This window comes from Mastacembelus armatus, chromosome 22 (genome assembly GCF_900324485.2).
Source record: "Mastacembelus armatus chromosome 22, fMasArm1.2, whole genome shotgun sequence".
In the NCBI taxonomy this organism is placed as follows: domain Eukaryota; kingdom Metazoa; phylum Chordata; class Actinopteri; order Synbranchiformes; family Mastacembelidae; genus Mastacembelus; species Mastacembelus armatus.
Window position 1 is genome coordinate 10,654,078 of NC_046654.1, and position 24,566 is coordinate 10,678,643.

At 42.3% G+C, this 24,566-nt stretch overlaps 2 protein-coding genes across 3 annotated transcripts; one reads left to right on the forward strand and one right to left on the reverse strand.

The window, feature by feature from the left end:
- The first annotated feature begins 590 nt into the window (after positions 1-590).
- On the forward strand, positions 591-4,938 carry LOC113131210 (putative E3 ubiquitin-protein ligase UBR7). 2 transcript variants are annotated; one of them, XM_026308246.2, is made up of 12 exons: positions 591-990; positions 1,477-1,594; positions 1,967-2,100; positions 2,191-2,251; positions 2,348-2,443; positions 2,547-2,609; positions 2,723-2,828; positions 2,931-3,061; positions 3,880-4,074; positions 4,263-4,419; positions 4,535-4,596; positions 4,747-4,830. In XM_026308246.2, the coding sequence occupies exons 2-12, from the start codon at positions 1,478-1,480 to the stop codon at positions 4,828-4,830; spliced, it is 1,206 nt and encodes a 401-aa protein (XP_026164031.1). In that variant the 5' UTR covers positions 591-990; position 1,477. The 2 variants fall into 2 exon arrangements, with proteins under 2 accessions (XP_026164031.1, XP_026164024.1); XM_026308239.1 differs by lacking the exon at positions 591-990 and having other exon boundaries at positions 1,023-1,594; positions 4,747-4,938.
- A 442-nt stretch (positions 4,939-5,380) lies between these two features.
- Positions 5,381-24,252, reverse strand: btbd7 (BTB (POZ) domain containing 7). Its single transcript, XM_026308215.1, has 11 exons — positions 23,911-24,252; positions 18,873-19,100; positions 16,004-17,146; positions 11,751-11,959; positions 11,111-11,186; positions 10,580-10,740; positions 10,300-10,443; positions 9,675-9,864; positions 9,414-9,592; positions 8,799-9,203; positions 5,381-8,667 (listed from the first exon to the last, which is right to left on the reverse strand). The coding sequence occupies exons 2-11, from the start codon at positions 18,952-18,954 to the stop codon at positions 7,891-7,893; spliced, it is 3,366 nt and encodes a 1,121-aa protein (XP_026164000.1). The 5' UTR covers positions 18,955-19,100; positions 23,911-24,252; the 3' UTR covers positions 5,381-7,890.
- Positions 24,253-24,566: the final 314 nt, after the last annotated feature.

The window sequence follows — 24,566 nt, forward strand, 5'->3', positions numbered from 1 at the left end:
GGGTTGCTCCCCCAGTCACCCCCCTAATCATCCTCCACACTGGTTTAGTTCCTTTTGTCTAAGATTAAAATGTATGTATTAATAAAAATAGAATAAACATATTATAAAAATATACTTGAGAGTCCATGAAAGTAGAATTGTACTTTTACTGTGTATAACGACTCACATATACCTCCTTCTTATACAATCCTACCAAAATTTTAAAACTTTTTGCCACCCCTTTGCCCTTCCATGCAAAAATTTCTAGATCCGCCATCCCCCCCCCCACACACACACACAAAGTTTAAGACAAAATATGGATCACTGAGTTGGTTGGTGAATTTGTATATAACCCAATTTCAGGTTGTATGATTATTTTTTCATTTGTAGCCCTGTTGAAATCTTTCCATAGCAAGAGCTTAGCAACAGTCGTTGTCAGCACTGAGCACATTTTCTATATCCCTGTTTTCTGCAGGCGCCATAACAGAGAAACATGTCACAGTGGCGCCATCCATTGGAAAACCAATGTAACATACAGTAGTCACAAAATAGACAACCACTGTAGGTTAAAATAATAACTGTAAATAAATAATTGTTTTTTTCTAAATAATTAAAAATAAATAAGGCTTTTCCTTAGAGTACATTGGCTGGATGTACTGGCACAATTGTCCCAATCAGCATTGAGTTATTTAAGTAACAGTAGCAGCAGCAGTAGTAGTAGTTTAATATACTGTATAATAAAATATATTATTTACTCCTCGGTATTTAAATGTTTAGGGCTGTGTCTTGCAGGACATGTTTTCGTTATTCATATATTTGTTTATTCAAATGATCAGTTTCCGTCTCTGTCTAGAAGTCTTCGAACATTTTGAGAGAGGGATAAAATCACCAAGACGTTTGGAAAAACAAAACAAAACCAAATATTTCAAATATATACAGCAGCACAAGAGCTGCTCAACCGGAGAGACCATCGAATTCCAGTCCTCCTCCCGATTTCTATCACCAACACAGGTAACACCAACGCCCTGAAACCTGAGAGCTTCAAATTTCACCTTTTCTTGATCCACCTAAGTTTATTTTCTTTCATCATTCCGGTGTGAGCTGGGGTTTCTAATTTTCTCCGTCACAATGTAATGGAAATTCACTTATGTTATATTTACTGATGTAATTAATATACCTATTAGTTAATAGTTAATTAGTTACTTATAAAACGTATTTGAAAGTGATGGTCATAAAAATCACTAAGTAATTCAAAAGTAAACCTTTCGTTACCATAAATAAATGTAAAGTTTCGTTATAATATTGATAAATAACAGCAACACCTCCTTCTTCTTTGTTGCGCGTTCATCAACATGTTACGTCACTTCCTCCACGTGGTGTCGGCCCAAACTCCCGCCCGGAACAATGATTTGTTAATCTTGTTGAGCTGCTCAGACTCCCGCGTCTGGCTGTGTGTGCGTGTCTCTCTCTGTGTGGCTTTGAACTGTGTGTGTCCAGGATGGCAGAAAGAAAGGACGACTCAGACCTTGACGATATTCCCGTCAGTGAGGAGGAACTCCAGGAGGCTTTGTCTGTGCTCGCTGGAAGCGACCCAGAAAACTGCTCTTATCCCGTGGTAAGGTACCGCATCCTTGCAGCCATCGCCTTTATCTACTGTCGAGTCACATAACGTTATAACTACTGTCACACATATAACCATACTAAAGATTTAATGCTAGGTAAACAGAAGCATTGTGTATCCTGTGAGGGTTTTTTTTTCCTGAGTCTCTGTGTTATTGTATTTTTTCCTAATAGGATTGTAGTTTGTGTGGGTCACTGAAAGTGAAACAATGGTGTTATTCAACCGCAGTACCTGTTTTACCTGATAGTTGAGATCGTTGCAAATGAGTATTAAAGGAATATTATAATCCTTTATTACATAATGCCATATGTGAAGTAATATGTGTACTGATTTATAATTATAGTTTCCTTGGGTGTGTTGTTCCAGGGCTATGTGAAGAGACAGGCTGTGTTTGCCTGCAACACCTGCACTCCCAGCCCTGCAGAGCCTGCTGGCATTTGTCTGGCCTGTGCCAATAAATGCCACGATGGGCACGATATCTTTGAACTTCACACCAAAAGGTGATTTTGTGTAAAGTGTGTGTGTGTGTGGTATTGTGCCAAGTTTTTATAAATCTGATTTTTTTTATTTTTTTTTATTTTCCTTTTTAGGAATTTTCGTTGTGACTGTGGAAATAGGAAGTTTCAGGGCTTCCAGTGCCAGCTAATTCCTGTGAGTCCTCAGGGTTTATTATTTCCACTTGGTATCACTTGCAGTGTGTCTCCTGTATACTGAATGTGGAAGTTATTCTATTTCTTGTATTTACAGGTCAAAGATGAGGAAAACGCTAAAAATCACTACAATCACAACTTCAATGGCTGCTACTGCATATGTGACCGTCCGTACCCCGACACAGATGAACAGGTATTCTTTTATTTTACTCCATGTGATCAGATTATCCTGAAATCAGTTTTTGTTTGTCTGCCATAATGCCAATTCACAAAACACCATTTTCACTACCTGGCAGGGTAGAGAAACAGGTGGAGAGATGATTCAGTGTGTCGTTTGCGAGGACTGGTTTCATAGCAAGGTAGGGGCACTAAACTAGTGAGAGCATTTATAAGCAACTCTTTCACTCAGATTTACATTTTAAGAATGATATCAGTCTGCTCTCCATTCATTCGCTTTGTTTGCCTGTTACAGCACCTGGGCTGCAGTATAGTGGAGCCTGAGGATCTCCAAGAAATGGTATGTGAGGGATGCATGAATAAGGCTCCTTTCTTGTGGACGTATGCTGCCAACTTTGCAGGTAATTAATTCCATGATGTGCTTATTACAGTCAGACAGGAAAAACCTGTATGTCTGTCTTGGCAAATATTTAGAGACGTGTTTACGTGCCTTTCCCCTTAAGTGCCACCTGTGATCAATGTCAGTCAGTCTGAGGAGGAGGTAGAGGTTGATGTCGAAGGAGGAGGACAAAAGGAAGAAGGCTCTGAGCCCCTCCAAAATGAGAATGAGGAACCGACAAGCAGTCATGAGGAGGTGAGAAACAGTGTTTGGAGCATGGAGTTTGCGTAGAGAGTCTGCCAGTGAAAAGAAGTTGAAGTGAACAAGAAAATTGAGCTGTATCATATATGACTGACCCTAAACAAAAGCACACTTGCCAGATAAAACATAAATGCTTCATATTACTTATAAACAGTTATTTTTGAGGTTTGTGGTATTTTCATTCAGCTGTGCTCATGGTGGAACATTTACATTTTTGTCTTTTACATAATATATAAGCAATCAAATGAGTATTGTGGTCATCTGTATCCATGGTGACCTTATACCCTCCTCCCTAAAATGTAAAAACCCTCTAAAGCCATGAGTGTGGCTTCATGTGGTCTTACACTGGTTAGTAAAGGGCACACAGGGGTTTGTTTGGAGAGAGAGGACTCATGTAGAGTATTTAGTTGTTTACTGTGCACATTTCCTCTATGGCAGCTGTTTTTTATTTATTTTTTGCCAGTCTCCCACTAGGTGGGGCTGGAGGGTAGTGAGCAGATTATAACTAGAGAGCAGACTCAGCTCCTGTTATCGTGCTTTTCCCTCTCCTGGGTAATTAGAGGAGAAATGGCCCATGAGACAGTGTTTCTCCTGTTCTGTAGATGGCTTTGGCCAGGCTTCACAGGGCAGCTTACTGTAAACTGGTCATTTTCATCGCCCAATCAACTCATTGTGTCAGTTGCCTTGAGACTTCCCCGGATAAGTCTGCAGTGCTCTGTGCAGAGATGTTTTACAAAGGCCACATGTTATCATTTGGTTCTCCACAATCTAATAGCAGTCCACTTCATCCTCTGTTTTTACCTGTATCTTAGAAAAGAACAAAAAGAAGTCCTACTTGCAAACGGACCCATGAGGAAATGACAGGTAGCCCCAGAAAGAGCATGATCAAAACTGCGACGTGCAAGCTTAAGGAGCTGCAGGCCCAGGGGCTGAGGAGACTGAAACAGGGGGCAGTGTTCTGGCCCTACGGCTGGCGCTCTGAGCTTTGCACCTGCACAAGCTGCAAGGTAGGGCACAAATAATAGCTCTCATAACATAATAGAGACTTTGATAAAGAGCACTATAAAGCCACTTTGAGGTGTTAGCGCTCCATATGATACTGGTTCTTTTAATAGTGTTATGACAAACTCTAATTTTTTTATTTATTTATTTTAAATTACTGTCCCTCCGCCATGTGTTGCATTGTTACACACAGAGGGCCTATGTGGCAGCCGAGGTGCAGTTTCTTATGGATCAGTCGGACACCATGTTGGCCTATGAGAACAGAGGCTTGGACCAACCATTTGGGCAGCACCTGCTGATGGCACTGACAAGCTCAATGGACCATGTACAGCAGCTGGAGGTCATTTATGGTGAGTATGGGGGGGGTGTAGTTTTCCTCCTAGCATGTAATCTTGTAAAATGGAATTTATGGGAGACGCGACTGAGACTTGATGTGGATTTCAATTAATCTTGATCTTCCCTCAGGTATCAAAGAGCTGACGACTTCGATCACTGCATTTTTAGGCCAGCATGCTGCTGAAGGAAGGGTGAGAAATAGGACAGAAAAATAACCAAATATAGTCTGATGATAGACACTACTTATTAATATGTGGGCAATGTGTATTTAATTTCACATAACAAACATGCAGCTTTGCAGTCAATAGTCACGTTTGACCCTGTTCTTCCTTGTCTATCAGACAGTCACGGTCGAAGCTGTACGTGAGTTCTTTGCAGAGCTACACGCTAGAAAAAGACGCAGAACCAGCGCAGGATGTGAGTAACAAGGAGGCCAACAATGCTACCATCATATGCTGGGTTTATATGGTGCATTGAATGAATGTGTCACTTGGCCAATTCCCCTCTGTTGAATAAAGGGCTTTTTACTGCAACTATGTGACCTAGAACTTAAATTATTTGTGCAAAGAGTACTGATTTCCAGTTATTATGAAGGTTTGCTTCTAGGTGAAGGACTGTGACCTTTTTTGGTTTGTTTCATGTCAGACTTTTAAAATTGATTTATACTGTTGCCTTTCAAGCTCAAGGTGAAGGTTTACTTGTTCCTGTTGTATGCACATTTATACATTTTTATCACCAAAAGAAATTCTGTTTTAGCATTATGCTTTAAAAAGATTAAGTTGTCGGGCTATTACAGTATTTCACATGAACATCATGGTACTGTGCATGTTTACATTGCTAAAAAGAATCTTCTGGGAGAAACCATTTGAGATGTACTTATTTGTAAAAGTGATGTGAAGGATGTTTGATGTGGATTAATGTTCAAATAAAGTTATCCTGTGTTTTCAGTGCACAAAACACCCAGCTGAGATCAAATTAATTCCATGATATCAAACCAGTTTATTTTGAGGATGTCCAGGTTGACCACTGTTACGCACCTTTTGAGGTGACAGTAGAAAAATAGATTCAGTGAAACTAAAATGCAACCTAATATCAATCTACAAACATGTTTTCAATACCATACAAGTACAATGTACCTGTTAGAATTCAACGTAAGCAATCACACATTTCAGATGGTTCGATTTCAAAAAGTGCTATATAACACTGTACACAAAACAAGCTACATGAGATTTCAAAGAACTATTTGATGCAGGCTTGTAAGCTGGTAGAAAAGAGCTTGCATAGACATCAAAGTCACTTCTCCAATAAAAGCCCAGCCACAGGCAGGGGAAGGCACTGACTTCTCTACAGCAAAGAGCAAAACAAGGACTTTTATTCAATGGAACATTGTCCTGGAAAATAAAACAACTACCCAACATGAATATGGGGAAGAATCTGGAGTTTTGCATTTTTTCCCCATGAAGCAACCTAGATGGAAAAATGATTTTTCTGCTTGGCGACTTCATCACTGCTGAGCAGAAAGCGAATATTTTCAGATCATCTACATATTCCTGTTACTTTTGAAGTAAAAGAAAATAGCGGGGAGGAAAAAAAAAAAAAAAAACATCTACAAACATGACAATCCACATCACCTACAATATTGAAGACTGCCTTAAATGTGTTAACATTTAAGAACAAAACTGGTTGTGATACAATCTTTGTTTACACCACACATTCTTAGTGAGATTTCATGACAAAGACAAATACACAGTGCTGTCCACTACAGTAAAAACACAAACCTTCAACAACCACTAGAATGTGACAGAAACCATAAAAAAAATGTATCAGAACATTTGGAACTCAATTCATTATATACAATTTCCATTGGAGATATGAGCCAGCAATCGCCAACTTTTCTTCAATATAAGATTCATTTTGTTCTACACTAATTTGTTCTTTTTCCCCTTCAGCTAATGATCAGCTGGCTCCTACAGTGCAATGATACTTGTATGTGAGGTTGTATGCCAGCTGTTGGCTGAAACAGGCTATTACATGTGTATTTGAAGGATTGTGGCGCTACAACTGCTGCTGCTCTTTAACAGTATTTAAACAGTATGAACACTGATGATGCAGGTCCGCAATCTGCCATGACGTGGCGAGATGGAGGCCTAATGTATATACATGGTTTTAGTGAAATCCAGCTCTACCATCCAGAAATGTGGCCATAGTGAATGGAACAGTCAAACAGTTAACGGGGGTTGCCATATGACATCATACATGAATAAAAGGTAGCTAAAACAGAATATTCCAAGCACTGATTAAGGCTTTAGATTAGAATACTTGATGCTATTTGATTAAACAGAACGAGAAGGATATCAAGCACACTGACCAGCACATGCTGTGCCAAAGACACTGTTTAATCATCTCAGACTGATATGTTCAAACAGACCTGACTAAAGATGGGAGTGTACAGTACTGAGATTGTCTAAACACCTGTGTGTATCAAAAATTATCCCAACACAAACACACGCACGCACGCACGCACCTGTTCCAGCTGCAAAACCAACAAACCCCGGCACTCCATTTGATCACTGTGTGTCAGTTGCCATGGCACCCCTATATTTTCTACAGTATCTCAGTAATGAACCTACCCACGATCCTCCTGTCCTTCCTTCTCTGAAAACACCAGGCTTCATCCTCTATACAAGACACTGAGAGGCTGTGATAGTTAAAGCCTGACATCATTCTCAGACCAGGTTACCAGAGAATGACAACCACCAATATGACCTACTCCCCGTCATATCCAATTCCTGCTTTGTGTAACCACAACTTTGCCCATTACTCACCAGCACTGCTGAACCATGGCCGGGGGGGGGGGGGTAGCATAGATATGTTACAGGAAGAAATGGAAATAGAAGTCGCAGGAGGAAAAGATTACAGCCAGATCTATTTACATATTATTGTAATCACTACACACTCAAAGACTGTGTGCTACTGCTCACGCGTGTAAATTGAGATTCTTATCTAGCCTTATCTGCCCATCCTAACATAACCAAAAGACATCAGAACTTATAAATATATATTCTCTGTAAAACCATCAGTTCATAACTGAGCTACATAGCGTTGTGACCTCCTTGTGCAGGAGTCACACAGCACAGGACTAACCACTTGCTTTAAATTGAAACTTAAGAGACCAATTCATTTCAGTAGAGCCCAAGTCATCATCTAACCCAGCACAACTACGCAGGCTTGTAGAGCTCAGAAGCATCAACAGTAAATCTACAACTCATACTCATTCCATACTCTGACTGTGTGATGGCTAGCACAGTGATAGAGGTAGGACAAAAGACATCCTATAACTAGCAAGCATGAACCACCCCTCGTCTCTGCTCCTCCCAAACACACGTATACGCAGACACACATTTAGTGTTTTGCCATCCATTATGAGGGAACGCCACACATCACTGTTCCCTTTCCTTAACTCAACCCCTGCTTCTCAGTCCGGGTTAAAGTGCTGATTTCTTATAAGGGTAGTCAGGCTTGCTGGGTGACCTGCGGTCTCTGGCGATCTCCTCACTGACACTGTTCCTGTGAGGCTGCTGGAGAGGCCCTGGACCTGATGATTCCCCTGATCCAACCATCTCTTCTGTAGCATCTCTGGGTCCTGTGTGCCTCTCCTCATAGATGTCCATGTTTCCACTGGGGGACCGTAAATGGCCTAAGCCATGAGTCAGGTCTGTCTCATTGGATCGCCCCCTTGGGATATGTCCCATCCTAGGCTGGGCCCCAGAGGGGCTGGCTAGAATTCCATCGTGCCTCTGAGAGGTCATACTTAAAACATCCAGCCGCAGCGGGTCTGGGGCAGTCCGACTCTGCATGTGGCCCTGGGACTGAGAGTCAGAAATGTAGGGTGGTGGATAGGAGCTGGAGGGTGTACAGCTGTGGCTGTAGAGGTCTGGTCCTGCAAAGGAGGGCAGAGGGTGAGTGGAGGTTGGGGTTGCAGGTCGGCAGGAAAAGTCATACAGGTCAGGGAACTCAGCTTGAGCCTCCAGTTTGGGCTCGGGGGCGTGTCTCTTGCAGGAATGGCCATGTCCAGGACCATGGCCATGATTGAGGCGGGCAGAAGGGCAAGGCCCATGGGGCAGATGGAGGCCTGAGGGGCCCATGGGGCTGTGAGAGCCATCTCTGTCCATCTCTACCATGTGCTGCTCCCTTAGTGACATGGCTGAGACACCCAGTGCAATGTCAGGCATGAACTCCCTTATAACAGGCTCCATGCTCATCTGCATTGGAGAACAGATACAAATACGTGATTTTATCTGACAAAGCTACTCATAATACCCAGACACAAATCATGAAGCTGCTTTTAAATAAACAAAAATGTAGCACAAAGACTCTAGGAACTAACACTCACCGCTTGCTGGTCTGAAACCAAAGCTCGGCCCATAGCCTGAGGGTTGGTGCAGTCAGGGGGCTGGGCTCTGGGCACAGAGGAGTATTCTGAGCTGCCATGCTTGGCGGCTGCATGGCGCTGGATCAGGGTACGATTGCAGGGGTAGGAGAATGAACGGGTGGGGGTCGGCATGGGCACACGAGGTCGCCAGGCACCCTTGAAATGAGCATGGTTGGGTGTGACCGGGGGGTGGTATGGGGGAGGTGGTGGAGGAAGAGGAGGGTGGAAGCCTGCTACCCCTTCCAGCTCTGTGAACATGCTATCCATAGCTGGGCTGCTGTTTACCCGACAGCGACCCACCTGGCGCAGGGCCAGAATTGGACTCTCATCTCCAAATCGTTCATCAGGGAAGAACTTGTATGGATTCTGAAAAAAAATGCACATAAGATCTCTATGTCCATTCTACTGCTGTCAAAAGCAAACCTTATTTAAAGACTTGTCTGCCAGGTGTTATCTAGTGTTTGTGGCTGTTGCATTACTCAGTCTGACTTTGTCCTTAGACAAGCATCTCTGTTACTATACCAGCTTTGTTTGTCTCATCCCCCTCTAACTCCTGGGGACAAACTTTTTTCTAACCTGCAGCAGTTCTGTTGCGCCGTCTGCCAGACCAAACTCCCTCAGCACCCGCAGCTGCAACTCATAGCTGACAGTGGCTCCTTCGCCACAGTTCAGGGCATAGGCTCTCTGGACCTGCTCTGTGTGTCTCAGCTCCTGCAGCCTCCGGATCATCTCCTTCACAACTGACAGCTGAGGCACTGAAAGATATGCAAACATGTACTGATGGACTTTTCTCTTTTTCAGCGTTATCATTTGATCATTCATCAACAACATTCTTACCTGGAATTTCATTGGCTACAACCGATGGAGCTGTGGTCGAACTGCTTGCCATCTGCTGATGGTTAATCATGTGGCAACACTGAGGCACAGCATTGTTGACCATGTAGAGTGTGTCTGGGACGTTGGACATGCGCACTAGTCGCAAACGCACTAGGTCTGTCTGCTCTACCATGATTTCATCGAGTATAGACTGTGGAAAGACAAATAAGAGAGGGCAACTTAAAGAAAAAACTATGTGCAACCCAAGGTCATGGAAGGTGTGTGAAAATTAGTTCCAGCTGATTGACACCTAATTTAATATTGGCTCTCACTGGTCTGTGAATATGTTCGTAAATATTCATGGCACTGGGAAAGCTATAACGTTCTTAGGAAAGTGTTCAAATGGACATAAAATGAATTTCAGACAAGATGAGGGAGGTAGCTATTAAATATGAAGAGCATGCATAACAACAGCTGGGAACGGCTTGTTTTAGCACATCTTAGCTATAAAATTTTCCCAGTGCTCTTAATGGTTAGCCTGTCCTCTTCAAAGAACCTCTATTCCCTTTGTTACATGGGGCACAAATTATTCACTGCTTCCTGCATTTTCTGAAAGCTCCATCACTCAGATGTGAATTAGCTTTACCTTAGCCTCCTCCACATAAGGAGAGAAGAGACGGGGACGTAGATAGATGCCGGCGTTCTTCTGCCGTAACCAGGCATTGGCTTTTCCCCCCTCAGCTGTGGGCAACATGTCTGAAGGAGGGGTGCTTATCAAACCCCTTTTAAGCTGTGAACAGGGTGAATAATATGGATCAATGCTTGGTTTAAGAAGGTCACAATGACCCAGGTGCACACTCATACACACAACAGTGGGTGGGAGAAAAAAAAAACAGAAAAAAAAAAAAAAAAAGGTGGATACTGACCGCGTCAGCAAGGACGTCACTATTGGGAGGTAAGATGTGCTCAGTTCGGATGAAGGGCAAGAGAGGAGACAGAATCTCCTTTAGCTCCTCCACATCCAGGTCTCTCCTTTTTACTCCTCTCTTGTTTACGCTGTGAGCTGTGCCACTCAACAGGTTGGGCTCTGCATAAACAAGGACAGGAACAGCCATTAGCAGCGTTTTAATATGATATGTATGACCTTTTAATGCTTTTAAATCAACCTGCTGGCTGTTTTTGACATTGTTCAGGGAAGTTCAATTTAGCATAATCTACATGGTTGTGAGGCCTTACAACATGACGACTAAAAACCTTTACCATGCTTAGTAGGCCACAGCATATAATGACAAAACTGATCAATATGAAGACTCCCTGCTGACTTCATCTTGAAGGTAGAGTTTGGTTCCTTTTGGTAATGCTTTTAAGTGTATTTTGGAGCCTCTGGTAAGTGGGTAATTTTCTCAGAGCCATTAGGGGGGCTGCTCAGAGGGTAATTATACAGTGTATTATCTTACCCCTGTCTGCCATCCTCTTAATAAGCTGCTGCTCGCCCCACTTAACAACATACTTGAGAATGTCCTGTTCACTCGCCTGTGAATGAGACCAAAGTATAGAGAAAGCAAAATAGACAGAAAGAGAGAGATGTAGGACACGGAGAAAGAAAGACACCCAAGTATTATTAGGACAAGGTTAGACACTGTCGAGAAAAAAAAAAAGAAAAGAAAAAAAGCTGTAAAATGAGGATAAGGTGAAAATGCAATATGTTGAGGTGGTATCCCAGTAAAGCTCAGGCCAGCTTTGTTTGTTTCTGTAGTTGGATTACAACACCTCAGCCATCTGGTCTGATGCCCGAGTAGCTTGGCAGTGCATATGACAGCTCAGCTTTGATTAAGGCATCTCCCTCCAGGGAATGGTGTTACTCAACTCTGGAGACCCTGAGTGTTGTCAGTGTGTATGTGTATCGTGTGTGATTAAGAGAGAGAGTGTGTTAAAAAAAAAAAAAAAAAAAAAATCTCCTTGTTCACAGTGATTTGCTGGGTGAAAATGCAGTAAACAAGTCAGGCACTTATTAGTTCACACCAGGAAATGTATCCTCCACACTGAGGTGTCATACAGGGTGACAACAGACTGACAACTGGTGTTCTCTTTACTTGCCTGTAGGTAGTCAGACTGAATTGCGCTGAGAAGGTGTTCTTTGCTTAGCTCATAGAGAACATCTGAGGTTACAATCTGGCTGAACTCCTCGCAGAGGAAGTGCATGGCCTGCCTGTGGACCCATTTGGAGCCATATGGCTGGGAGCTCCACTTCAAGATGGGGACAAGTGAGTCCAGGGATAAACTTTCCACAACAATGTCCTCACAGCCTGGAAGAAGTGAATGAAGCACACGACCAATTTACAACATGATCAAAATCACATAATCACTCAAGTCTCTTTATGTGCACTAATGTATCATATTCCAAAAACAAATACAGATATTAAAACCAGCAGTATAACACCTGGAAAAAGCTAGAAAAAAAAAAAAAGAATACAGTTGAAAAGTATTTAGAACCCAATAGGTAATTCTCCAGCCACTGCACCACGATCAGTAGTTTTGACTCGTGTTCACTGACCGAGGGAGTCTACCTTTAGTAGCCCCCACATCCTCCTTGCTGCGTTTCCTAAATCAGAGCACATACCAGAACAGCAGGCAGTGGTTTGACTCTGTAACACACCAACCCACAGAAATGCCTTTGATACCTTGATGTGTTTCAGTCTCAAGCTGCCTCCTCTTAACCGTGGTAAGTAAACACAGCAGCCTGAGGAAATGTGCTGCCGGTGCAAAAGCACACACACTTTGCAAATGTGTACACACTTGTGTGCATAAATCAAAAATGCATTAAAAAGCCACAGAAAGCTTAGGGAATTATGTACCTGCTGCTCTAGCCATTTTAAAAAAAAAGAGCAAAGTTTTGAAAATTCAGTCTACACTGGCACTCGGACGCTCATATAGTTATTCTAATAGTGATCCCTTCAGGCAGAATTCAAGCCCCTAACACCCACTCAGATTAACATATGATTGTTTGGTCAAGCTATATATGTAAATCCCTGACAAGCCAGAGCTTCGGGAGCTTTTCTTCTTCAGTCTTTTTAATGTTAAATACAAAATGTACATCCAAGAAGATAAATCCAGACTAATTGATGTCCAGCCAGAGCTGCTCTAAACAAATATATACAGGCTTGCCCGCTTCCTAATTCCAGTCCATCAGCTCTGGATTGGGCCAGTATTGATGCTCCTCTGAGAATGTCTCATCTTAAACCAGAAGATCTGGTGCCTTTCAGCTGCCTTTCAGTCCACAAATCACCACCCTGAACATGCATTTTGCAAAACTGGACACCAGACACGAGAGCAACGACTCCACCAATGCTTTGTGCTTTTGAATCTGAAGCTTCAAGTCTGCCCAAGCACAACTTACATGTTTTTAAGAACACCACATACATATGTACTCAATAATGCACATGCAAATACTTACAGATGCACATACTTATGATGCACTTACCCTTGTGGACATCTTCAGTTATAATAGCAAGATAGAGAAATGCAAAGCAGATGCCCGCAGTGTTTTAAATGAAGGGTGGAAATCCTGCATCATTAAGTTGAAGTTGAAATATGGACCCAGGCACTTTGTCTGTTTTATCTGTGATAAACAGACTGGAAGAGGGATTGGATTCCCAACATCTGTGCCTCCATCTTCACCACTTACCACTGTGCTCTCTGTCTTCTAGAAAGTGCTTTAGCTCACTTTATTCTTTCACCTTTGCATCTTTGCCCTCTCCTAAAAGCAGACACATAGGCACACATGCACAAAGGCAGAATATTCCCTACATGGGACCAGTAGCACAGGAAAGCAAACAACTCTGCTCTGTGTTAGCCCATTAAAATTCACAGCAACAGTCACTCTTTTAAAATGCAGCACTTTTATTATGAGCTGGAGATTAGAATCAGCATTATATCTAATACTAACCTGCCTCCCCTTCTCTCCACAGGCGGTACGCCACATTCACTGAAGCTTTTCCAAATGACAAGACTATCAACACTGCAGGAAAAGTCAGCAACACTACAGTAACTTTGGAGGACGTATGCATTCAGTCTGGCTTTATTATTTGGATCTCTGTGTTTATTGAGCACATAGTCTACAAAGCCACTATAAACATCAACTGCACTCAATTGCGTGTAAACAAGGATGTGGACATAAATCATGATGATCACCTAAGGACTGGGACTTCAGTCAACACACGATAAGGCACTGAAAGCACTAGTCAGTCAGTAAGCATGGAGATGGAGACAGAGACAGAGAGAGAGAGAAGGTACTACAGTGCACAAACTGAAACCACACCAACTGGCTATCATCTCTGCGGTGCACTTGAAAAATTAATAAGGCTTTTAATATTGGTTGCCATTTGAGTGAGATGGAGTCATAAAGGGATACACATCGTGAGAATTAATAAGAATGAATGACAGACAGCTCAAATGTTCCACAAAACCCTCCACGGGCCAAAACTTCACACAGCCAGTGGGCAGCAGTCGAGGTGCACACCAGGGGGAAGAGATTAGAGGGCTCTCTCCATATGAATCCCCTGACACAAACCTCTCGCTGCCTCATTGCCAGGCTCATTTGACACTTTGAAGTTTGCAGGATTTAAATTCTGGAGGAAAAATTTGCAAAACAGAGCTCCCAAAAAGAGTAATAACCTAAAGTTGCAGAATAGACAAAGACAGGGCAGTTGGATAAAAATGACACCGGGTTGACCTCAGCCATCTCATCACATTCCACAATGAGGTTTCATGGGAACTGACTAGAGGGCTGTGCAGCACAGTGGGAGAGGGGATAAAAATACCCGCCAGCAGAGGCTTGTTGAGATGGGGGATGGGAGGGGAAGAGGATGTGATGTTGTATGGGGATGACACCATTGGACTGCTTGCTGGCTTAAGCTGCCAGAGTGACCCTGAGAAAGACACTAGAGTGAGAGGGTGGAAGGTGGTTTCTAATCAGATAGGTGTATAGATTTAGTGTACAGTGCTGCTCCGATCACATCACAGGTCTCAAAAAGGCGATTGATCATTCAGCTGCCCACAACTAATACAATGCTTTAAAAGATTTTATGCAATTTTACTGTGAAACGCCTCCACAGACATGTTTTTTTTTAGTCACGGCAAAGGCAAACGATTACTGAGCACATTCTGAATATGTTGATCACTACTGTAACTTGGTGTTCAAGTTGAAAATAATTCTCTTTTGATTGCATTACATATCATGACACAGTGAAACTGTATGCTAGAATCACTTAATGCATCTCATATCACCATTTCAATATTTGACAAATTTATTCTCGTCATTGTGGCTTTGAAAGACGAGATGGTTACAGAATGCAATAACAGACTATAATTTGAAACACTATATTGAGTCATACAACTATTGATCTGCATAGTCATGAAGACAAATGCAGTGAGCTTTTGTGAGCTCCCGAAGCAAACTGTTTAAAGTACTGCATATTACAAATGCTATTCTGGTTGTAAGTTTAAAGTGTTAAATGTAATGGAGCCATCTTAATAAAGGTAGATCTGTGTTGAAGTAGGTAACCAGTGACAAGGTGTTGCCAAACACCCAGATGCATTAGATACATCGAGCAGTAAGATGTCTACCCATGGAGACACAAACACTTCTGCATATATCAACCTGCTGCTGGCAGTCGCAGCTCCGTCACAGTGATCCAAGCTGTTTGACACTGTTCTGGGCAACACAGCCATATTGCACATACAACAACATATGCATAATGTCGTTTTAAAGAGATGATAGAATATTACGACACTTAGTATAAGCATACATGTGCACGACTGTGTGGAATAACAGCTAAATGTAGGCCAGTGTCTAATATGCACACACACATCCAGCAAGTTACAAAATGACAAAATCCAACTTCTATTCTTGAGTCCATGGAAATTGACAGTATGTCCAGTGATAAATTAACTTTCAAATTCATGATAAAGACTATTTAACTACATTATCACAAGGGATTCAGTAATTTGTCCAAGCTCATACACATTACACACTCAATGGACAGGTTAGTAAGGACTCAAAAACTGAATTGTGAGGCAGACAGACAAATCCCTTGACTTCAACAAATCATTAACAATCTTATATTGTCCTAAAATGACTCATATTGCAATTTTAAATCCATACTGATAAAAGCTAAAACCAAACCAAACTAATAACATGTTTTGATAATGATTCAAAGTGATACTGCCTAAGCACATTCAACAGCAACACCAAGTGTGGATGAAGTGGCTATAATCAAACCATGTCTTATTTTTTATCTTACAATGTACTTTTAACTTGTGAATTTTAAATGTGTGTGATTATGACTTACCTTGCGCCAACATACTGAACTCCAAGAACAGGGCAATATGGTACAGCTCCATGGCTTCCTCTGTGCGTGTGCTGGCACCACGCCCCCCTGACACAAGGGCTTGCACCTCTCCAAGGCTGCTTGCTGAGGGGCTACCCCGCAGCACCAGCCCGAGATCCACCACATCCGTGTACATGCAGTGGAGAATAACCTGCACATATTTCCGTGGGATGATGGACTCATCCAGCACTATACGGGTGGGTGTCTGCAATGTACGCTCTGTCATTTCCTCTCCTGTGCGGATACGTCTCTGCAAAAGGTTTCTAAAGAAAGGAGAACGGGCTGAAAGGATTGGCTTGTGAGCCCTAAGGTCCTCGTCTGGGGTCCCAGGGGCCCCATTGACTCCTGAGCCCCCTGTTGGAGCTGCGGCCACAGCCCCTCTCTCATTACAGCTCTCTACCATTTCGGAGTCTGAAGAGAAGCTGAGCAGGGCGTCGTAGTAACACATGTAGTCAAATAAGCCCTTCATATCTGCCTCCAGTGAGTTGGGTGTACCGAACTCCTCACTGAGCTGTACCAGTACATCCACATTCTGCAGCCTAGTATCTTCTGCTCCCCCCACCCCAAACTCTCCGGTGTACAAGTAGTGAAGAAGGGCTGAGAACATGGGCACATCAATGCCAGCTGTTTCGATGTCCATGAGAACCTCCGCTCCATAGCCAGGGGCTGAGGACAGCAGAGTCTTGAAAAATGGGCAGCGGACAGCCAAGATTGCCCGGTGAGCTGGGAAGCAAGTACCTTGGAAGATGAGGTCCACGTCAGTGCAGTACTTGTGCTGGTAAAGGGCAGCAAGATCACGCTGCAAGCTGGGAGCCTCTGCACGTGCCAGGCTGGCCTGAAAACTCAGCTCCTTGAGGGCTGCTGTTCCCTCATACTCCTCCACCAGGGCGTTTGTGTCACGGACGTCCCACCCTGATAAAAGTTCCCGCATCTGCCGTGCATGATCTGCTGAGCGGCTGGACTTCCTCCTTTTGATGAACCTCCGTTTGAGGGTTGCCAGACCAAGGCTCTTCTTCTTCCTGTCAGTGGGTCGCTCGTGGCCATGTTCCAGGCTGTATAGCTTAGACTCCCAGCCATATCCTTGCTGGGAGTAGGATGAGGTTCCTGGAATGAAAACGTATCCTGGTTACACTCAGAAGACTATTAGTTTATGCTGAATAACACAAAACTGACTAAACTGCTGACATAAAAAATAAAACTTTGAAAGCCCTTCCCCAATATTCCATTTTATAAATGGTGCTACAGTGAAACATGAAACTTCACAACCCTAACACCACCTCACTCTTGAGGCCAGACTGCTAGAAACACAATCCATCTCTGGCACCCCAGTGGTGTGATCAGCTCTGTCAGGCCAAGTACACACTACACTGACCCAGCTACCAAACAATTTGGAACTGGTTCAACTGCAGAACCCCCCCCCCCCACCACACACACAAAAACAAAGGCAGGCTAAAGTATGGTTCATCACAGATGACCAATTAGCTCATAGAAGCCTTTGTCCTGTTTTGAACCTCTCAATGAACTTCAGTCCATTCACATACTTGGGCCCAATTACACTAAACAGCAGTCATTCTTGGCTTGAGGGACAGAAGCTGTACATCAGGGGAAGCTCTGCCAAGGAGATCCTCTTTGCCTGTGACCTTCTCTCAGCATCCATCTGTGTGACCCAAATAGTAATCATTCTAACACTGTGAATTATGTGTGACCCAAGCCAGTTGAAACAAACAGTTACAAAGCTCAGAGAAAACCTCAAAAGGGACAGAGAGTATTTGGCCCATTTGATAATATGGTCACTTTAATGTTGAAGTCCATTAAAGACTCTGTGCCAAGTCATTTTGTTAACTGAAACAGCTTTTAAATTGTGGAAACTTGTTTTTCTTAAAAATAACTTAAATTAATCTCTGAGAGTTAAAAAAACAAAAAACAAAACAGAAAGACCCTAAGTGTTTATGATTTAGCAGCATCAACCACATCAAAATACAGTGATTTCTAAAACACTAACTTAATAATATCAATACAGAATGACCTTATACAGTCTACCTCTATACATATGAATATGCACATGCAAACTAATACAACCTGTCAGCAAATGCACATACAAGCTGACAGACAGAAATATGTTAGTTGTAGTACAGTAATACTCTCCAACATCAACATCAATGATGCTAAATCATAGCCGGAGCTGCCATTCAGGAGTGGAACATGACAGTCTAACAACCAGGCTATAGCTGTTCACAGGGACAAAAATCATAAAACCATGACAGTCAGTAGCCTTTTCCAAATCACAGCAGACCACAGGCACATAGTAAAAACAAGGCTAGTACATTTTTTTAAACTACAAGTTCAAGGCAAATATTTTTGGTTAACCACTCACACTGGACACAAGTTTATTTGCATATCTGGTCCTCATAGAGCTTTATAAATATCCATATGATGAATAATACGCCAATCAGATCAAATACACAAACTGAAAATAAAGAATGATCTATTGAAATAAACTCAAAGGTATAATGTGTAACATTTGGAGTGACCCATTAGCAGAATTAAATATAGTATTCATGAATATGTTGTCATAAGTGTGTGATCACCAGAAAATACCAACTGTTGCACTGTCATTATCTTAGAATGAGCCTTTTAAATCTACATAGGTGCTGGCTCTAAATAGGGAATCACATTTTGTTATAGAGATGATGACCAGCAATACCCTCCTTTGTGCCTGAAAACAGGGGGGTTGGGGTGTAAATGGGTGCTCAGAAGGTTGCACTCTACAATCTCTAAGCGTGCAACCGATCAAAGCTTATGTAATTACACCATAGATTAAAATACCTACCTATAAATGTCTGCTGCGCCTGTGCATTTCCCCCTATGCGTGGGGAGCATGAGTGTGGATAGCTGGATCCATTGGCACCCATCCTCACTTCTCTTCACTTGCTATTTGGGGGTCCCCCCGCTTGCTGAGTCATTCTGCTCAGACAACATATTCCTCTCAATCCTCAGTTGTGGGTCAGGCACAGATCCTCTGAAGGTTCCTCAGAGCCCCAGGCCCAGCCTGCCATGCCTGGAGGGAAGAAGATGAAAGAGGACAGAAAAAACAGAAATGTTTAACGCAAACGAATCATTCCATTTTAAAAGTTGCTGACGAAAATCTCACAGGGATTACAACATGATGAGTTTGGACTGTTTGGGCTGTCAAAGATAATGAATGGCCAGAGGTATTAGTGTTAAGGAAGCTGAACAGAGGGACATCTATTCCTATCTCTCACACTGTTTCAGTCACATTTATTTCAGTGCAAACATGAGTCATAGCTGTCTTGGCAAGTTTACAGGCTTGAAATGTTAGAAATTGTGTCTATTTTTTTAAGAGTGAAACTCTACATCTGAAGGCTGTGTGTTCAGGCTCCTATCTTTAATCTTCAACAGTGACTTACGTTAACAGTGACTTCCTCTGCTCAGCCCTCAGGAAATTCTAACTGCCAGTCAAACAACAAATCTAACGCAGATGTATGTTGGTTTTTGGAGGAAAGCATAGTCCACTTGGCTTTTGCCCATATTGTCCAGTGTAAAACTACTACAATTTTAACAACAATTCAATTACCAAGGCCAAATCAATCAGAGGAATGCAGCTTAGTATTACATTTTTAATTGTAAGTGAGGTGTGTTTGACATTGGTGCAGAAATGTTTGTCTACAGTCAAAAATTGTACCACATCACACACTCCTCATGTGACACCAACGCTGAACTTCATCTCTTCCAACAAGAAGACTGGAGATGAAAATTATTTTGATTACTTTCCAAACCAGAGAGACAGCTTCTTGATTTTCCATGGTACACATATAAATATGCCCTTAAATAACTCTGTAAAAACAGTTGTGTGTGTGTGTGTGTGTGTGTGTGTGTGTGTGTGTGTGTGTGTGTATATACACACACACACACACACACACACACACACAAACACAACACAGTTAACAGCTGAGGCCTGATGTAGAACACAATCCTAGTCTCACTACGTGAAACCAGACAGAGAACTGGAGTGTGATGGGAGATCTGTTTAATCTCAGCCTGCGAGCTTTTCCTACCTACCATAGTAATAAATCATTGTGCCTGCCCCTGTAGAGCAGCACTCCACAGCTTCCCAAGGGTTCAATGGAAAACCACAGTTTGTTACTCCACACAAAGAGTCACACCAGGCAGCCACACTGGAGCACTCCAATAAAAATGTTAGTTGATCTTTATTTCATCTGACTGTGTTAAATAAGCCCCATCTTCACAGGGAATTCATTTGGACAAATTTAGAAATTGAATTTGAATATGCAGGAGAGAGGAAGCCCCTGAGATATATACTGTCTTGTTTACAAAAGGGGGTGGTGGCGGGGTCCTCAAAGGAGCACAGCAGAGGCAGAATAAAACAAAGCAACCAACACATCAATTGAACAATACCCAGCTAGGCAGACTCACAGCTTTAACTCATTCAAATGAGTGAACCAAATTTAACTTCCGCTGCAGTGCAGAACTGTAAAAGCATAATTTGGGAGGGTGATTTCCTTGAGACCTGACTCACACTGTTCAATAAGAAGCATCTCTGCTATAATCTGTGATGCTGAACATTAGGACACTTTCCTGCAGTTTAGACTGAAATTGTGTGCTGCTCTGTTGTGCTCAGGTTGGGAGCAGAGAAGGGCAGCGTTACAGACGGGGAAGGCAGACGGCAGCCAAGCTGGACTATGCGTCCCTAATGAGAGGTGACAGGAGACGCTCCCTGCCCCCCCCCCGTCTATCTCTCTCTCTGCACACACAGACATACGCAACCTTTCAAACTGCTCACCTTGCCTTAGTCATCTGGTGCATTTTATTTTATTTAAAATCAACCACTCACAGATGTTTAAAAGATGGAATCCTGGCCTCCCAGAGAATGTCACCATACAAAAACTGTCTGGCACAACAACAGAACCAATGTATTATTCAAATGAGAGGCAGGGCACATTATCAATCATTTATGAGGATTTCTTCATCATGGCTAGAGAAGCAGAAACAGGGAGGTATCTGTGTCTCCTTTATCATATGCATCCCCAAATTTCAGTAGCATGTTCATTGCAGACAGATCATCCCCCTAAACCAAACATACACACAACCAGCATTTTGAATCAAAGTGACAACTATAATGAAGATAGAAAGGCTAGACTTCAACAATCAAAAGTGATCTTTAGAATGACTTCTGTTTCTTTCCTCACTGATATCTGTTTAACAATGAACATAAATGCACCCATTATTATAAATGGCACAAAGAAACCTAGGTGCTCTGTTCTCCACTGGTCCCACTGTGAATTGCATGAATGAAATGATGAAATCACCACCTTTTGATAGTCATCTTTGTTAGGCTCATTCACATAAGCCCTACCCTTCTCAAGACAAGCAATCACCATGCCAATGTCAGAGTCGGGCCTGAATGAGAGGGCAGCCACAGCAGAAACACAGCAATACATCCCCCAAACACCATCCTGTCTAAAATTACACAGCAGCTGCAAAGTGCTCTTTATGTGTCAAATCTCTTCCATTTCATCTATTCAACAGAGATTTTTTTCAGTTCATTGCTGGCATGTTATTACCTCATTAAGGCCTGTCACTCTGATCCCAGAGGAAACAGAGATAATTTACTTTCTTGACTCATATATCATGAGAAAGAAAGATGCAGGCCTTGCCCAATTAATATAAAAATATATTAACTCGTAGCTTAGTATGACTGTAATTTAGGAGACCATAAGTGTTTTTGTTTTGTCACAAAAACTGCTGAATGATCTGTAGGAGTTGGCCAACCAAACTGGACAGAAGTACTGCTTGAGACAGTAATTACAGACAGCTTGACTCTTTGTATATTTGATACAATCAGAGTGGCTCTAAAAAGGTCATAATTAACAGTAGTAAGCAGAAAACAGTACTTTTCTAACAGAGTGAACTCCATGGTATTGATGTGCCTAAATATACATCCTAGAATATGCAAGTTTTGCAAACTGAATGTGGTCCACTGGTTGAACAAAAACAGAATAAATTACTCCCTTTAAAATAATAATGATGTCATTTTTTATTGTCTGAAATGATAGCTGAGGAGACAAAATTCATAGGCAGAGCAGACTGCTTACCTCTGCAGTGTTTTTGCCAATCAGGTCAATCAGTGTAACAGTGAATCAGGCCATTCGACTGATTACAGAATCTGCCAAGAGAGCTACAGGAAACTACATGAATCAGAACAGAGAAACTACAGGAATCAGAACAGGCTAGAAAACAGTAACTCCCTGAAATGACAGAAACAGAGGAAACAAAAGTCCCCTCTGTGATGACTCATGGTGGACAGCCTCTGGATTAGCCTGTGTCAACCAACAATATGTGGTGCTGCATATTTGACATTTCACTAATTATGTTGTCAGCTAATTTGATTTTTTTTTTTTTTGCTGTGCAGGCCACAACATTCAAACAAAACAGTGGAGGTCACATTCTATCTCAGCATGAGTATATTATTTTCTTTTAGAAATTCTGATGAAAAGATAATGATATACCTAAAGTGACAAAGACTCTAGGTCTGCATGCAAACCAAGGCTGAACAGGGCCATCGTTTCACTAAACAAATGTTAAGCGCGCACACTAATGACTATACAAACACTGACTGGTAGTAGATCTCAAGAGAATGAATGGCAACTCGGGAAACAATGAGTGCTTATTTTAAGTGAGTTGTCAGTGCTCCTTGTTGAGTTCTCCATCAAACCGGCCAGGGTAAACACAATTCAGGCCAAAGTCCGGCTCATTCGGTTACTCTGTGGCAAGTACTTGCAAGCTCATGGCCTTTCATGCCAGTAAATGGACTTCTGAGCATGTAACTCCAAAAACTACATGTCATTATATGGCCCTAGAGGACTAACACAAGTGCTTCACCTGGTAAAATGAGAAACCTGAATGCTGAAGACTGCAGTGATCGCACTTTTTCCAAACCAACAGACAGAAAGATACAGTCAGCAAGCGCCGTATTTCAGAGGAGCACTGGGTTAAGTGCTGGGTCTAACCAGAATTTCAGTGAGATTACCACAGGATTATAGCACTGTACAGATGGCCACTTACAGACTTTATATACAGTACATTGTTAGAGAAACCCCTTGGAATAGCAACACACACAGACACACACACACAAAAGCAGTCTTTAGCTGAGTTAGGAAAATACTGTGGACTATAAACTGCACATCAATGACAACTTCTGACCTATAATTTATAATGGATATTATTGGAGTATCGGAAAAAAATTATTGTTAATCTGACACACCAGCAAACCATTTATCCACAGGTAGGATACAGATTGTAGTTAAATGCAGACTATATTGCTGCTATAGCTCAGCTATCTGACACACAGGCAATAAACAGCAACATGTAGGTTTATCCGCAAAGTGAAAATGCACATCCATTCTGAAGTTTTGCATGGGGCTAGCCTCACAGTGAGCAAAGAACTGTTCCCTTCTGGACCAATAAAGTAATCGATCATTTGCAGTGGCTTTGTTAGCCTATCGTTAACGCGGAGCTATTGTTGCTCTATGGGCTAAATTATTGTGGGCTATCGCTGCTCGGCGGAAGCCACGGTTAAAAGTGCTTGTAAGAGCAAAAAACAAGTGGGCTGTATGTTTCAGCTGATAAAAATGGGAAGTAATGTCCAAATATTTTTGCGACAGCCCACAGAGAGGAGTCATATTCAGCACAGCCCTGTAATTAGTAGCATATCCTAAGAGGCTAAGCTATCTGCGCTGGGTCGCTTTGACTTTACCCATCGAAAACAGCTATTTACTTTGGCCATGATAGGATGCAACTGTTGAAAAGCCAGCGGTCGGTATATTTACCGTGAAGTGGAGAGCTTCGTGGGCAGTATTTTTCTCCCGATCCCCTCGTAGTTTAGGCTCTACTCCGACCCAAGTTGTCCCTGGCAGAGAGAGAAAAAATGCAGCTCAACACCTTCTTTTTCCAACTCTGCTCATTACGCACGGCTCGACGTCAACGTCCACATTTCATCCGTCATATGCGATAATTGCTACTTGCGCAGACTTTCCGCCAAATTCGCATCATTTAGCTCGACTAAAGGCTGTACTAAAACCGTTTTTTACTCTCGGTTCGGTTCGGTATTTCCCCATAGTAGCACAACGCCTTCTTGGGTGGTTATTATGGCCTATCCCACTGTTACCCGTTTCAAGCTAGCTAGAGTAACTGACACCGCTTCCGGTCGTAACTTTCAAAATAAAGCCCTTGGAGTATTACTAATGTGTGTTCTTGGCGCTTGTACAATAACGAGCAACGTGCGCAATAAAAGCATGTTCACGTCTCTTGGTCAACATTCGACCTTGATAAGACATTTGATCAACAATTAGCTGGAAAGTCGAAACATCCTTCATTACCTCTTTACTTTAGAAATGAAATATTATTTTTTCTGGTGCTTTGGTTAACTTGACGGACCTGCCGACTGGTCAGGAGGCCCATCAATACAGTGCAGGATGTGCTACAA

Excerpts from the sequence above, each read along its gene's own strand:
- LOC113131210 (XM_026308246.2), top strand. The coding sequence starts at position 1,478 with ATGGCAGAAAGAAAGGACGACTCAGACCTTGACGATATTCCCGTCAGT. Across the intron at positions 2,610-2,722 it reads AGGACTGGTTTCATAGCAAG|CACCTGGGCTGCAGTATAGT; the intron begins GTAGGGGCACTA and ends TGCCTGTTACAG. Across the intron at positions 3,062-3,879 it reads CGACAAGCAGTCATGAGGAG|AAAAGAACAAAAAGAAGTCC; the intron begins GTGAGAAACAGT and ends CCTGTATCTTAG.
- btbd7 (XM_026308215.1), bottom strand. The coding sequence starts at position 18,954 with ATGGGTGCCAATGGATCCAGCTATCCACACTCATGCTCCCCACGCATA. Across the intron at positions 11,187-11,750 it reads TTCAGTCTGACTACCTACAG|GCGAGTGAACAGGACATTCT; the intron begins GCAAGTAAAGAG and ends TCTCATTCACAG. Across the intron at positions 10,444-10,579 it reads GTGACGTCCTTGCTGACGCG|CTTAAAAGGGGTTTGATAAG; the intron begins GTCAGTATCCAC and ends CCCTGTTCACAG.